At 34.2% G+C, this 16778-nt stretch overlaps 1 protein-coding gene across 1 annotated transcript; it reads right to left on the reverse strand.

Moving 5' to 3' along the window:
- Positions 1-11380: 11380 nt before the first annotated feature.
- Positions 11381-12745, reverse strand: LOC113046400 (melanocortin receptor 4-like). The gene has a single exon (XM_026207258.1). The coding sequence runs from the start codon at positions 12613-12615 to the stop codon at positions 11638-11640; it is 978 nt and encodes a 325-aa protein (XP_026063043.1). The 5' UTR covers positions 12616-12745; the 3' UTR covers positions 11381-11637.
- Between the last annotated feature and the right edge of the window lie 4033 nt (positions 12746-16778).

A 16778-nucleotide genomic window follows, 5' to 3' on the forward strand; every position in this document is an offset into this window, starting at 1 on the left:
CACGATCAATGACTAAAACGGTCAAAATCATCCCGCCTCTCACTTAAATGAACGACTTATCAACAGCGGTTTATTTATTGAATTACTGTTTAGAGATGCATACGATGAAAATACCACATCCATGACATCAATGACTTTTAATGTCTAACTTTAGTGTTGTAGATGGGTTTGTATTAAGTATAAGAGTCATAACAGAAGATGGTAAGGCTCATTTTAAAAGTCGAGGTAGTGGCTATTATTTGTCTTTGTGACACAGGTAGACCAGAAAAAGCTCTAAAATGCATCACAATCTCAGTTTAAACACTCTCTTGACAATCATTTAATCATCTTGTACTCTATTTTGTTAATGTTTTTGTCTGTTTGAACATACTCTGAGAATAGTCTTTATCTAAAAAACAATGAAAAAGATACACGGCTGGTGGGCCGGATCAACATTAAAAGTTTTCACAATAGTTTAGAAGAGTGGATTTCACTATTAGGTAATTGTTATTCTGATACACATTTCCTGTATAAAAGTCTATATCTATAACCTTTTCAGGTGAATGTAGTTCAGTCTTATGGATCTTAAACGTAATCACGTTACAACGAGGTGACATATTCCCTCTAGCAAATCCGTCAAAAGTGGACAAATCAGAAAAATCTCAGCGCATGGTAGATGATTATGCTTACGACCGAAGGGGAGTACGCATAGGCCTGCTCTTTAATGTCAAGCGGCAAATGCTGAAACAATGCGAATACGGTCATCGGCTATATGAACAAGAGCTCTAGATGTAAAATTCCTATGAACAGGCAGTGTATGTTTGACCGCAGTCAGGGAAAACTGCAAAACAACGTGTCAACAGATCGGTCGACTATCTCTGGTAAAAATAAATGAATAAATAAAATGATACATGTTTACGAGTCACACGTTGACAATTTTTGTCTTATGTGCTCATTACAGCTAAAATCACCGAAATATGAAATGCAAAAGTGTGTACGGCATTTTTCTATAACCGTTACAAAAGTGAGAACGTCGTAGTTCTCAAATGTGTTTGTATTACAACGGTAGCCCATCTAACAAATCTGGAGAAGTGGAGAAGCAAAGATGTTTAGCACATACACACGTACACTAGAGATTTTGCTTTATTTGAATCGAAGAAGATGGCCGTAGGAGCTGATAACATTCTTTAATGTCGTCGTGTCGTGTTTTGTCAAAATAATTTTAAAAAAAAGTTGGGTCAAATGTTTAATAATTTTTCTTAAATGAATAGAATGTGCTCACCCCGCTTTCTTTCCCACGCGAGAGTTAGCATGGACTTACAGGAGTCTTTAAAAAAAAAATGTGAATTGTGTCATCGGCTATCCGAACACGTTGACTAAATCTAACGGAGTAATAAAAATATCATTTACAAACCAACATTTAACAAAAAAAAAATAAAAAATACTTTAACAATTGTATTCTGAATTCTATATGCGTTGTAAATGCATTTCTCACTATACTCTCTTTCTTAGTGATTTGGTCGCTCGAATACACGAAAGGTTATGGATAAAATGTATATCACAAGAGTGTGGAAACTGTAACACACTCAAACTTAAACGAGTGTACCGTTTGATTTGTTTAGGTTGAAATAGTTTTAAGGGTAAAACAGCTAGACTTCATTTTTGCGTCGATGCTTCATGCGATCACACTTTTGGACAGACACAAAGTTGAGCTAAAATAAATATCTCAAAGAGAAAAACTGTAACTTAATTTCTTAATTTTCATTTATTCCTATTAAGATGACGCCGCACAAAGATCGCATAAAAACGTACGGTCCGACAAACAAATTGCGAACGTCCGTCCAAAATCTTGATACGGCTAAATCTCGAAGTGTAAGAAAAATGTCATTTACAAAACATTGGGATTCTTAGATGTGAAACACCCTTGACACGATCTGCTGGCCTGCGCAAAAAAAAAAGTCATAAATGTTTTAGCACAGCTATTTACACAAATAGTATGAGAACTGTATATTGTTTCACTAGCATAGAAAATTAATTACCGCTTTATCCGGGTCAAAGGGAAATGATGATAATAGTTGAAACATCCTTAGCTCGTACATTTCTTTCTTTTTGAAAAATCACAGCTGCTGGTGATTACTGTTTTTTAGTAAACCATTTAACATTACAAGATGCCTACAAAATAGTCAAAGCCTATGTTTTCTGTTCTAGGTAAGAACATTTACACCGAGTGTTATAGGCCGGGTAAATAATTTGAAAATAGTATTTCTGTCGAATGAGAAAAGTTCAGCGTACATTTAAAAAAATTTTCTGATGTAGAAATTATGTTTCTGCCAAACATATCCAAAGAGAAAGGGTTTTCCTCTCTGGAGAGAAAAGCACTCGGGTGCATAAATTATATGAAGAGACGATTTGTCATCGGGTTATTTAAAAAAAAAGACGATAGACGGTGTGCCTTGCTTTAGTGACACACAACGTGTTTAAACACGTTTCAAATTGTAGGTGTAATTATTTTAGTGACTTTAAGCAAGATGTATATTTGTTATTTTACAGAACGCATACAATCTACAGGATAGAAGGATGGGGATACAGTAAAATACAACTATAAACTTTAAGAAAAGTTAACTTTCATTACACTAGTGTAAAGGGATCTTACAGTAGGCTAAATGAAAAGCACTACGTAATAAGGCTGAAGGGCAAACAACTGATGGAAAACACACGTTGGGATGGGGGGATACTGTCGGGTTAAATATTATGGTTTTATAAAATATATAAAATAGAACTACAGCCTGTTAGATGTACAGGCGGTCATTTTAATATTTTTGCTTTTAAATGGAGGTATTTTGGGACGGCTAAGCAGAGGGCCTGCAAATGTCTTTCCTGCTCTGTGTCTGAAAGTACCGTGGATATGTGAAAGGTTTACGACCGTAGCAACGCACATAAATTACATCTCTAGGACGCGTGGGTCTTTCCTGAACCAACTTTAATGGTTGAATACCATCGAGGGTCTTTCTTCTAAAAGATAAAACAACTTCATCTAAACTTCACAGTCTATACTGTGACAAACAAACGAGCTCCTCAGCATAGATTTAAAGCTAAATCAATATTTTTTATTTTTTATTTTTTAAAACATACAGAAAGACTTTGGCATCATGTTTCATATTGTGTGTGCGTGTGTGTGTGTGTGTGTGTGTGTGTGTGTGTGTGAGAGAGAGAGAGAGAGAGAGAGAGAGAGAGAGATTGTGTGTGTGTGTGTGAGAGAGGGGGAGAGAGTGAGTGTGTGTGTGTGTGTGTGTGTGTGAGGGGTAGAGAGAGAGAGAGAGAGAGAGAGAGAGATGGTATGAAAACTTTGAAGATGGTGCTAAAAATAAGAACTTTAAAGAATCTAAAGTGATTAATGCATGATGCATCTAATATAATATGATCATACATATGATATGATATAATATGATATAAATAATTTTTTATTATATAATATTATATAAAAATATAAAATATTTTAGGTAATACATATCATGAATTAAGAATCAACGGACATCAGATGTACTGGGGGTACTGATTATTAAAAAAAATTACATTAATGTTAGCTTTGAAATAATGTACACCATTGACTTAGATCATGCGGTCTGGAACTCCACCCTCGGCTGCGCGGGGTGTGTGTGAAGCAGCCCCTCAGGTCTCACATACATTTCACTACGAGGACCTGTGAGATTCTGTTTATGATTTAATCATTTTTATTTTATTTTTTAAGTCGTATTATTTTATTTTGGGGATATTTCATTCATGTTTGGACATCTCTCACCGGTCTAAAAATGTAAGGGATAAATTTTTATATGTATCATCAGAAATGTTTATTGTATATATACTATGCTATCACATTTAAAATAAGTTATCTTTTTTAAAAAAGAAGGGTATGGTGTGTTTTATAAGTTTGATTATCTTAAATGTTGAATACCTTTTTTTGTTTAATGAATTGCTTTAGTAGCCCGATGTCATTATATAATTATTTATTTTCATATTCTTTAACCCCTGGAGTCTGAGTGGGTTTTGGGGACTGGAGATATTTTGACACCCCTCAGACGTTGGTGTTTTTCATTATCCTAAAACGTATTAGTGGCTAAAAGTCTGAATATCCCATAATATGTGATCAGCATGATTGTACATGTCTGTAATTTTATGATTAGTTTTTGTTTAAAATATGTTTAAAATGTGTTTGAATATGTTGTATAAGTACTGATTGAATACATGATTAAAAAAAAATGTATGATAAAATTATTTGTTTTGGTTTAGTAACATGTCTGTTACTGCGATGTGTTTTATAAAAACGATGAATACTTGTTTAAAATGTATGTTCCGGTTTAGTAACATGCCGTCATATATAATTTAATATTGTTTAAAATAGAGATAAGTCTCTTTTTTAACTTGATATGTCCACGCGTATGTCCGCTTGTTTATATGGTTTATCAGAATACAAATTTGTATAGCGCCGTGGATATTATAGTTATATAATAAGGTACGTGTGGCTTATGATGAAATTTATAGGCTAGTCATAATTCAGATCGCTTAAAAGTGTACGTGCATGCAGCATTTTATTGTATGGTGGTACTGTAGGTGTACGGTTAAAATAAATAATTAAACAGCTTTTTGAAAAAGATATGATATAAAGATGGATATAAAAGGTTTTAAATATAATATAGAAAATGTCTTGCAACAAATAATGTGAAATGAATTTAACTGAATTGTGTCAATGACACGTCCGGGTTCCTCAATAGACCATATTCTTCATTCTGTTCAATTATATATTTTTTCCCCGATCCTGGTAAAATGTATATTTTTAGTGATGAACAAAACTAATGTAAATGTTTTGTTTTATATTGTTTGCGAATGTATAATGTGTTTATATTCATTAAAAGAAGAAAATAAGACTTGGAGACGAATGTGTGTACACAGGCATTAGAGGGAGAGAGAGGGAGAGAGAGAGGGGTACGAGAGATGCTAGCCGGGCACCAACCGTAATTCATAGGTGAACCGTCAGAAAACTGTCAAAATCATGGTACTCCCGCGTGAGATACGTTTGGTTTTAATTAAAAAATGGCTTTGAAGATATTATGATTGGTTAGTAAATTCCGACGAGTGTGCACTGTGGCGTGCAAACACAGACAGTGGGGACACAGAGGGTCAGGATCAAAGGTGTGTGAAAATACCTCCTTTCTGCTCTCTAAAAGAAAAATGGATCTTGTTTATCTGAAACAGTCGGTTTCAGTATATTTTTTATACAGTTTAATTTATAACCTTTTTTAAAAGAACGGAATGTTTTTTCAACCTTGGTTAAATCGCTTTACATTATATAAATTATAGAATGTTTTATATATAAATGTGAAATAACTAAAATGTGTTTTAGATTATATAAATTATAAAATGTTTTATATATAAATGTGAAATAACTAAAATGTGTTTTAGATTATATAAATTATATAACTGAAATGTTTTTCAACCTTTAATTGTTTTTTAGATTATAGAAAATCTAGAATGTTTTTATATATATATATATATATAAAATGTAGAACACACGGATCCCATTTATACACCGCTCATAAATGTAATGGGTGGGGGGAGAAGCCGTATAACCACACACACACACACACATAACCGTATAACTGTGATAAACTTCAAACAAGCTAACTGACACAAACTTCAAACAAGCTAACTGTGATAAACTTCAAACAAACCAACGGTCAATAGGGTAAAACTTTCTGTCAAAACCGCATGATCGATGCGTGGGAGTCTTTCATCTTCCGTTTAAACTAGCCGTCAAAACCATGATTTAGAACTAATTAGGTCAATAGGGTAAACTTTCTGTCAAAAGCACATGATCGATGCTTGCAAAGGTCATAGGCTAACCCTTGAAGTCGGAAAGTTCCGCCCATCCATCATAAGGTTACCGGAAGTTCAACCTGTCAAAAGGTCAAAGGTCAAAGTCATAAATCATCATGACAGAAGCTACCGTATATTAACTACTCCTCAGCAGCTCACCGTGATTGTGAATATTATCTTACGCCATTAGCCTTGTTATCTTGCAGGTGTAATTGGTTCTCATTTCCATGGCTTATTTGGTTTAAAAATATATTAAATTAATTTTTGAAGTTTTTCTTTCTTCCTCTTCTGAATGTTTACTTTATAATTTTAAATAAAAATTGAGTTTTCATCAGTAGCTTACATTATAATATTCCATATTAAGCTGATGTTTTAAAGAGCAATGGATGTTTTGCATTACTTATCAAATTTGCTGCAAAATGCAGTTCATTCAGCTCATTGCTTTAAGACTCATATGCAAATAATATGCATAGTAACTTTTATATCCTTTTACTGCAATATATTTCTATATTTTAAATATTTATAACAATATTGGGTTTCTTTTGTCTCAATTTTATAGGCCTACCTAAAAAATTGTTTTTGGCCAAAATTAATTAAAAGTCTATTGTTATTTGTGTACTATTTTTCTTCTTTCCAATGACATATTGAACAAAATAAAACACAGTGAACTGATGCACATCTGCTTTTCACAGCATTTGTTATTCTATCACAGCGCAGTCAGCAGCATATCGAGTGATGATGCCAGTTGGCTCGATGGTTGCATGTCATCATGCTGAACAGCTTCACTGAGCCCAGTTGAATAATGTTGCTATCCCACAGATCCAGTATATTATTCCATATCAAGATCATTCATCAAATGTATGTACAATAAATCAATTAAGGAGAAGTATGCTCTCTACCCAGCAGAATTTAATGAAATCTCTTGTCAGGTATTCAGATAGCTCTTAGTGAATCCATTTGACGAGCTGGTTTGGTTCTTTTAACATAAAAGCATTTATTTTGGGTTTTTCCAGTACCATTCACTTTAAAATGCAATTTCCCGAAAAGCCCTACAAATCATAAACCGAGTCCGAAATTTTCAGTTCAGTTCTGTGATAGAAAATACAATATCCTTTATCCTGTAGGTTTATTTAATACAAAAAAATCTGTATCAGGCTCTGAAAATAGCTTTTTATTATTTATGTGTTTTTTGTTATTATATTTCCATCCTGTTGAAAATGCATATCAAGTGAATAAACAAAAAGTGAATAAATTAAGTCTTATGATTATAAAAAGGAGAAGTCCCTTCGAATCTGTGAAACTTTGTCTTCACAGTGGTTTCATAGATATTTAACAAATGTTTTTATTTTTTTTATTTTTTTTTTATCAATCAATCAATTAATGGCTCTAAAATGTCAAGTGATGCAACCATGCTTTCACCCCACAGCTCATTTTTAAACAGACTTTTTAGTTTTCAGTGACTTTAAAATTAATAGTTTGATTTTGGCAGCTTATTCACCCCATCCACCATCAAATGACAGTGACATTTAAATTGTCTGGAATATAGTAATTGTAATTCAATATAGTAATGCAATGATGAAGGAGAAACATTTGGTGTCTGTCACGGGTTACCCAGAGCTGTACTTTTAAGGTTTCTGCTAATATGAGAGTTTACTTAAAAGCAAAAACCAATGATTTTAGAGCACTTATGCTATAATCCTTTGATCAATAGGTCAACTGATTTGGTGGCTGCCTAGCAGCAAAAAAAAAAAAAAAAAAAACACATACTGGACCAAAAAAATGGTGTGCCTTGCGTTTTCAGGCCTAAAAAACATTTTGATGTGATGGGTCCTAAGAAAAGATGGTGGGTCACTAAACACCCAATGTATGTATTTAAGGGTTAAACGATAATACCAAACTACTTTTAGTTAAAATGTATTTATTTATTTTTTTATCAAGAATATATTAATCACATAATTATTTATTTTTATTATTATTATTATTATTATTTGTTTGTTTATTTATTTATTTACAATTCTACATCTCAGATAAATTCATTATTATATTAGCTCAATTAATAAAGTGAGCAAATTTAATCTGTTTCATTCTGATTATTTCATTTTAATTGCATGCCTACAATATAGCATTTTTAAATGTCTTTTAACACAGAAATAAATTCTAATCACACTTGTTTTAATATGCATATTAACTTTTCAGTAGAAATCATGTGACAAAGCATTAACATTTACTTTAGACTGGAGATTTAATTTCCTGGTTTATTGACAATAAATAATATGCATTTGAACTAGGTCCAGCTTACTTAAAATGAACAATTATCACCATACTGATGACTATGTGTGAGTCTGAAACAAATGAAAACACACTAAACAAAATAGTCTCTTTAATCTCTTTAATTACCAACAACAACTTTTTACAATCCATTATAAGCCTCCAACATCTGCCACATCTACTTAATTAAATATTGTGATGAAAAAGTTAATAGACACTCCCCCAAAAACAACGTATAGACTCACTGAAAAGACTTCACTGACCTGAAACAATTCAATGTTTATGTTTATGTTTATGTTTATGTCTGTTGAAAATACAGAATATGTAAAAAACGTCTTACTGGTATTTTGCAAAATGAAAAGCATCTTTATTAATCAAATAACACAGTAAAATAAAGCTAATTAAATAAAGTTAGGCAAAATTAACAATGGCCACGCTTATTTATTCATCCAACCATGGCAGGTTTGATTGTCAAGACCAATCATGATGCTCTTGGACTCATTGCTATATTTTCCCCTTCTTTCTTTACCAAATAAATTACTAAAATTATAACTCCTCCCACCTTAGCCAACCTCAAATAGCTAAGGAAAGGAGCCTTTCACAAATAATTTCAGGCTTTTATGCCGAGACACAGCCATGTATAGAGCTATTATGTCTAATATGCCCATGCTCAATTAGATACAATCAATCTGAGTGACCAAAACAGGAGAAGTACAGAGAAACCTGTAGATGAAAAGATGAGAAGAAAGATGAAATTGCCTCCATTTCACACATTTGCATTTCCATTTCAAAGATATCCTTTCTATGCATACCTAGAAAAGGATTTGAAGCTGTGAAAATCTATCATGCACGTGGAAGATACACTTGACATGTCATGTGTTCAGAGATAGGTTTTTTGTTTGTTTGTTTGTTTGTTTGTTTTGTTTTGTTTTCAGTGATAAGACAGACTTTGACCTGGAACCAAAGAGATCATTGTTAAGCCTCTTATGAAGCTGCAATCTATGTACTTATCTCTACAGGACTTTTGCATGTGAATGGATTGTGATGTCAAATTAAACGTAATGGCTCACTATCAGCGGGCCTTATAAATAGGGAGGGAAGAAAGCCCAAAGAAGGGCTTCATGTGACACTTACACTGATTAATAGATTACTCAGAGCTGACCTTTTGTTGTCCTGATAATAAATGATTTTCTGCAAACAAACTGTATGGAGCAACTATACCTAGAAAGGGCTGAGTCTCTAAATAACTTTTATAAGTGTGTATTACAAAGAGAGAGAGAAAGAGAGAGAGAGTCTTGAACCATGTAATATCTTCTTGTAATTGTTTTTTGAGTAATTGGTGGACTGTGATTAATTGCACATGCTAACGGGTGACCAGTCTGCTTGAACATAATTTCAGATATTTTGCAGGGGCAGAGAAGGCTTTTCATTTCCAATAAAGACTGCAAATGAACTTAACAATAGGATAGGTTTCCATCAGACTAACAGGCTGTTTCATGGACTTTTCAGATTCTTTGAGCTGAAAAAGATTGCTGGACCAGGAGAATCCCCGGGGTTTACAAATGGGAAATGGCTTTTAATTAGGCAGCTGTCCAAGCCTGTAAAAAGGGCATAAGGGTAATTCACATATTAAAGAAAAAGAGGGCCTAATTTAGATAGTTTAGACTAGATAAGTATGAAAAATCAATTCATCTAGCCATCGTAACTCTGCCTCTGTTCTGTTTTAGCAAGTTTTATGTGTGATTTAATGTGTTTAATACATGGAACTAAATAAAATATGTGTAAAATATGTCACAGAAACACAGAAACACAGAAGTCACAGAAACATTTTGTGGTCAGACAACAGCTAAGACATTGTCAATGCTAACATTTTTTGTTTCTGTTGTAAATACACCATCTGGGGTTCATTCTCTCTATTTCTCTATCATATTCTCTCCACATACAAGTATTTTATTATATTAGAGTACATACTAAAAGTGCCATATATCATTCATATTTAAAGACTAGAATTATTACTAAGAACTGCGTTCTTGTGGTGTCATCATCAAATCGGTGGTCATGAGCATAATTTTTTACTGTTGCTCTAGAGATTTGTTACACACAGCTCAACTGGCTCAAACCATCTACGTATAATTAGGAAAGAGTGCCCATGAACTGAAATTGTGTACGTTCAGAGGGTCTGACACCAGCTAAGACATTGTCATTGCTAACATGAATGCCAACTCATAATTCACAGACCTCAGCCTGCTGAGAGTACTAATCCCAATATTTTCTTTAGTGCATGAAGTTGCATTGGCCTCAAGTATTATTACTACAGAGAAGAACATCATGGATATAAATGCGAGCTTTGTGGTTGTGCAAACTGACAGAAATCCTTCCTTTTATGTTCATACTAAGAGTCTATTCAGCGCAACATGGTAAGCTTCTAAACAGACTTAGCTTCTAAGAGCTTGAAGGCAATCTTTCACTAGATGATACAGATATTTACCTTTTGAGCTCCATGACTCTGAAGCCAGAAAGGAAGGAAAATGAAATAAAATCCAAGACACAACAGCAAAATTCCTACCTGACCATCAAATCTATTGTAATTTTAACAATTCCACAAAAAATAAAAAATAATACAAAATACATGAGGCATAATTACTGGTTTAAATGTTGTTTTATTGGCACAATGAAATGGCATTAAAAAAATTAAATAAAATCATCTTAACTTACAAAATACAAAAATAAATTAATAAGTCTGAAACACATTTTTAAAGCAGCAATGGTTCTCAAGCTGAATAACTGAAGTACCAAACTGCTAAGAGAACATTTTTGCAGTTGTCAAATATTGTGCGTGTGCTTGAGTCACTGAATCACAACACATGGTGCCATGGATTTTCTGTCATTTAAAGATTTTAAATATTGTCACTTAGATTTTTTTTTATGTCTTATTCAGCAGGCAAAATATTAATGCAATTATATATATATATATATATATATATATATATATATATATATATATATATATATATATATATATACAACAAAACAGCATGTCAATAAATCCTTCTGGTTATCAAATACTGTAAGTGTGTGCATAATAATCGAGCCCAGTCTCATGAAAATGCATATAAATAGTATGGCAAAATTAAAAACAAAAACGTTTTGCATTGATATGCAAAAATGGACTTTGGCATGCATATGATACATATGTGTTTGGCATGAATATAATATACCGTTTTTGTGTGCATGTGATATTAAATTTGTTGGCGTGCATCTACCCCACAACTCTAAACCTACCCACTGCGTAGCGTATACATGCCAAAATCCATTTTTGTGTATCAATACCATGAGTTTTCGTTTTTATTTGGCATACTATTTATGCACACTTTTTATGAGATCGGGTTAAATAATCACACAAGCTATGCAGTGTAATTAAATCTTCTACATTCCCAGCATCCACCCATGATGGTTGCTTAGTTTTGTATTGCAAGCCAACATCTCAATAAGTATCTTGATGTCTAACAGAAACAAATCTTATACACACAGAGAGGTCAGTCCATACCAGCAGCAGCAGATCTCCTTGAAGGTCTTTCTCATCTCTTGGCTCCTGAAGGCATAGATGAGAGGGTCTATGACCGAGTTGCACATGATGAGGATCAGGTACATGTTGAAGTGGGACATGAAGCAGATGCAATAAGGGTTCCTTGGACAGGAAATCATGAGGATGAGGTGCAAGAAAAAGGGAGCCCAGCACACAACGAATACACCTAGCAGGATAGTGATGGTGATGGCCCCTTTCATATTTGCCGCCTGCCAGATAGGGCCATTGCCAGGGAGAGCAGCAATGCGCTTCATGTGCAGTCGGGCTAGAAGAAACATGTGGACGTAGAGCGAGGCCATAAGTGCCAGCATGGTGAAGAACATACTGATAAGGCAGATGAGAACAGTGGTGCTCTCCGAGTACACGATAAAGAGCACGCCAGAGACCATGCAGAAGGTCCAGATGCAGGTGATGATGGTGCCCGCCCGCCTTTGAGTCATGATGTTGTGGTAGCGCAAGGCGTAGAAGATTGTGATGTAGCGGTCCACCGCGATGGCTAGCAAACTCCAAATGGAGGCCAACAGTGAGCTACAAATCATAGAGTCAAAAATGTTGTCCATGTTCTTGATGATGCTCTCGCGATTGGTCAGGTTGCCCCCTGTGATGAGTGCCATCACTACTGTTTCTGAGGCATTGGAGACACTGACCAACAAGTCTGCTACGGCTAAACTGCAGATAAAGAAATACATGGGAGAATGAAGGTTCTTGTTCTTGACAATAGCAGCAATCACCAGAATGTTCTCCAGGAGACTGACAAGCCCGAGCGTGAGGAAGACCTCTGTGGAGATGAGCAGCTGCTCATAGCATCCAGAGGCTGATCCTCTCTCGCCCTGAGCAGGCTTTCCCACTGGTATTGCTCCCTGGCTGTGATTCCGGTATTGCTGCAGTCCATGATGAAGTGAGGTGTTCATTTCCCTAAATATCCGTAGTCAGTGGCTTGATCTGTGTCTGCTTCAGTCTGGTGAATTTGAATTGAACATCATCCGTCATGTAGATCAAAGAAAGCAGGTACTGTGTGAGCATCTGTCACCTCACCTCTGTGATAACTCTTCGTCCAAATCAGTAAAAACGTCTGGAAATTGTCTGCAAGCTACACAAAACAAAAATAAATGAATGTAAAAAAAAAAAATAGAGACAGAAACATGCAAACAGGGAATCAGAGGACAGGAGACAGCATCAATCGACTGTATCTGAAAACGCTGACTCTGTTTCAACACTGTTGAAGTGCAAACAGTGTTTGGAGTGAGGTACTCGGTCTCCAGAGCTTCCAGCATTTGGCAGGCAGGAGAGAGAAATACTCTTGCCTCTACAGCCACTGACTGGCACGCCGAGCCCAGGCTCCTCCCACAGCTATCTCCACCAATCATAGGCAGTTTTAATGGATGAATGTAAGCTAATATCAGAAGGAGGTCAGCGTATGAATGGGGTTGCCTCTCTTTTCAACAAATACATAAAATCCTTTATAGGAGGTATTTACTTGAAGCATTTTGGTGGTATGTTTCTAAAATTAAGCAATTCAAGGAACAATCACTGATTGTATCTTGCAAGGAATATATATATATATATATATATATATATATATATATATATATACATATATATATACATACATATCAGTGAGATAACTGTGACAATCACTTGTTTAATTTCTGAGTAAATTAGTGTTTTGAATGCATTGGCTATTTTAATGATCAAATGATTCACTCAAAGAGAGTCACTTTTTTAAGTTCTGAATAAATCTGAAGATATTCCATAAATTAAATGAATCTGTTAAATAAATAAGTGATTAACTTATAAAGACAGTTAATTGATTAGTTTCTATCATAGTCTGTTTGAAAGATTTGGTTATATGAATGATTTAATGGTTCTATCCAATGGTTACTTGGTTTGATTGTGAATAAACTAGTGTTACAGAAAACTAGAAGTGATACATATAGTTAAAGGTCACAATGCTGTTGGACTGCTCAGGCAATCAAATTTGAGGACCAGAATAATTGTTGATTAATATTGCCTATTGTTTTATTTACAGGTTTGGATTAGCATCTAACAAATCACCTCATTAGCATTTTATGAATGCTTAATGAGGCTCATGAATCAGAGCTGACTACTCTCTTTAGCCTATTGATTATACAGTTTTATGCCCAAACACAGAAAATCACTTACAGTCAACAGAGCCTGAAGACAGGGACTGACCCCTTCTGTGATCATCACATGGGAATAGACATATGAATATTGTACAAACAACAGCTAATCAAGTTTAGTGAAGAGGTGAGACAAACAAGTATTCGTTAAAAGAAAAATAGAAACTGGAAAAGAAGAAATTTAATGAGATTTGTAATGCTGATACATTAAGGAAAGGTTTTTTTTTTGAGAGAGAGAGAGAGAGAGAGAGAACTGATTATGGCATCGCAGTAACAAAAACAATATTAAAAAAAATCTGACTAATGCTTAATAATAATCCTAATATTTGCACAGTTCCAATCCCCCATAACTGAGCAAATTGAAATCTTAATTTGTAAGATTTTCTCGTCGATCTCAAAGGGATAAATTTCATTTCAAATTCAGATAAATTGTTGGTGCTAAATAAGTAAATTAAAAAAGGAAAGGATTAAAAACACCAACATTAAAAGTCCAGTTTTAAAAAGCAAAGTTGCAATAATGGGTTTTCAAGAAAAAGAAAAAAAAAATGCAAAGCTGTTATATAACATACAAGCCCTCCTACTTTGTTTCTTGTGAAACCCCTAAGCAAGAAGGCTGCATATTGGATCAGAGCAGGCCTCTTACATTCTTTATAGCTTCATAAGTCAGAGGTATTCCTACGGGTACTGTACATGACACTACATTTTAGAATTCTCCACATTGTTAACTGGGTTACAATGTGTAAACTTTAGAATTTCCATCTCACACCAGCACTGTAACATGATCTTAAGTGTCATGACCATGCTAAATCTCACTGACCCCCAGTGTAAGAAATGCATAAAAATATGAAGAAAAAATTGTGTTTCTGTAGACCTATATCTTCTTCTATCATCCTCTTGTCTTGTTACATTAAATGGCCATGTTTTCAACTGTACTTATGCAAGCCTTGAGATTTTTAACATTCACAGTATGGTACACAGCATGTCCTTGAGCTAAACACCACATAGAAAGTTTTATTTAAAAGAAGAAAAAAAAATGTGCACAGAAAGAGCTGAGGTAGAAGAATGTTCTAAAGTAATACATTATACTTGTGAAAGTAAGAAATATTTCACATTCATTTAAAATCAGCAATAATAGTGCATAATTCAACACACAAACATGTCAGCACAAATTGATTTTTCTGGCGGCATTGACATTGCTAACAAAAAATAAATGGATTTTAAATTTGAATAGTAATTGTAATAAAAAGTTTTCTGATAACATTCTCTCCAATTTTTGTGCAAACTATTACAAATGACTTTAAACCTAACCTAGCACAGCACAATACAACATAACGTTTCTAGCATTTTAAAAAAACTTAATTTTTCCATCTAAAAACTATATCTAAATTATGACCTCTCAATGTCAAATTCAGAAATGTTAACTCTTGCATTCATGAACTCAAGGTTGGATTATTGTAATGCTTTATTGGGTGGTTGCTTACTATAACCAGGAAGTATGACCACATTAGCCCGGTTCTGTCGACACTGCACTGGCTCCCTATTAAACATTGTATAGATTTAAGTATCTTGCTTATTACTTATAAAGCCCTGAATGGTTTAGCACCTCACTGTTTGAATGAGCTCTTATTGCTTTATAGTCCTCCACATCCACTGCATTCTCAAAACTCTGGCAACTTGATAATGCCTAGAATTTCAAAATCAGCTGCCGGCGACAGATCCTTTTTCTATTTAGCACCAAAACTCTGCAGAGGCAGATACACTCTGTCAGTTTAAATCTAGATTAAAGACCCATCTCTTAAACCTGGCTTACACATAACACACAAACAGATTTCTAATATTCAAATCTGTTAATGGATTTTTAGGCTGCATTAATTAGGAAAACCAGAAACACTTCTCATAACACCCGATGTACTTGCTACATCATTAGAAGAATGGCATCTATGTTAATATCATTGTTTATTTCTTATTCAGAGGTCACGGTAGCCACCAGATCCAGTCTGTATCCAGATCAGATGGTCACTGCAGTCACCCGGATCCAGTACGTATCCAGCCCAGATGGTGGATCAGCACCTAGAGATGAACTCTGCAGCCCTGCATGTCATTGGAGACCAGGACAACTAGATGAACCCAAGAGACAGATCCCCAGTGAAGATCTTGTCTCCTAGACACCCACCGGGACAAGACCACAGGAACCAGATGAGCCCTCTCCACAATCTGACTTTACTGCAGCCTGGAATTGAACTGGTTTTGTCTGATCAGAGGAGCACTGACCATCCCGTAACCCATTTTGGTGACACTTTATTTTAGGGTCTCTTAACTAGTTGCTTATTAGTATGCATATTACTAGAATATTAGCCATTTATTAGTACTAATTAAGCACATATTATTGCTTATTCTACATGACCTTATTCTACATTCCTAATAAGAAACACTTAATAATAACTTTCAGTTATAAGTAATTTATAAATTATTAGTTAATGATTAATGTATTATATACAAACCATAACTATACTTTCATAAATGATTAATACGTTGTATTTTTTTTTTTATGTTTAAATCATGAAAATAAATCAAACAGATCATTAGTAAATTGTATTAGTTGATACATTATTTATCATTTAGAAATCATTAAAGTATTTTTGTCAAAATAGTTTTGTATCATCTCAATAAACAATTGTTAATCATGAACAAATGGTGAACAAACCATTAGTAAATGATCAGTATGTGATTTATTGATGCAGTTGTAAGCTGGTCTGTGTTCAAAAGCGAAAACTTGCAGGTATGCTAAAGCACTATTTTAGTAATTTATTTGTTTTGAAGTGGATAAAAATTAATAAATGCCTTACAGCCATATGATTCCAGTGGGTTGTGTTAAATTCTTTCATTCATCAGCACAGACTTGTGTTCTGTGTTGAGTGTATGGGATCTAGTGA

The sequence above is a fragment of the Carassius auratus genome, chromosome 27, assembly GCF_003368295.1.
Source record: "Carassius auratus strain Wakin chromosome 27, ASM336829v1, whole genome shotgun sequence".
In the NCBI taxonomy this organism is placed as follows: Eukaryota; Metazoa; Chordata; class Actinopteri; order Cypriniformes; family Cyprinidae; genus Carassius; species Carassius auratus.

Coding starts and splice junctions, on each gene's coding strand:
- LOC113046400 (XM_026207258.1), bottom strand. CDS start 12,615: ATGAACACCTCACTTCATCATGGACTGCAGCAATACCGGAATCACAGC.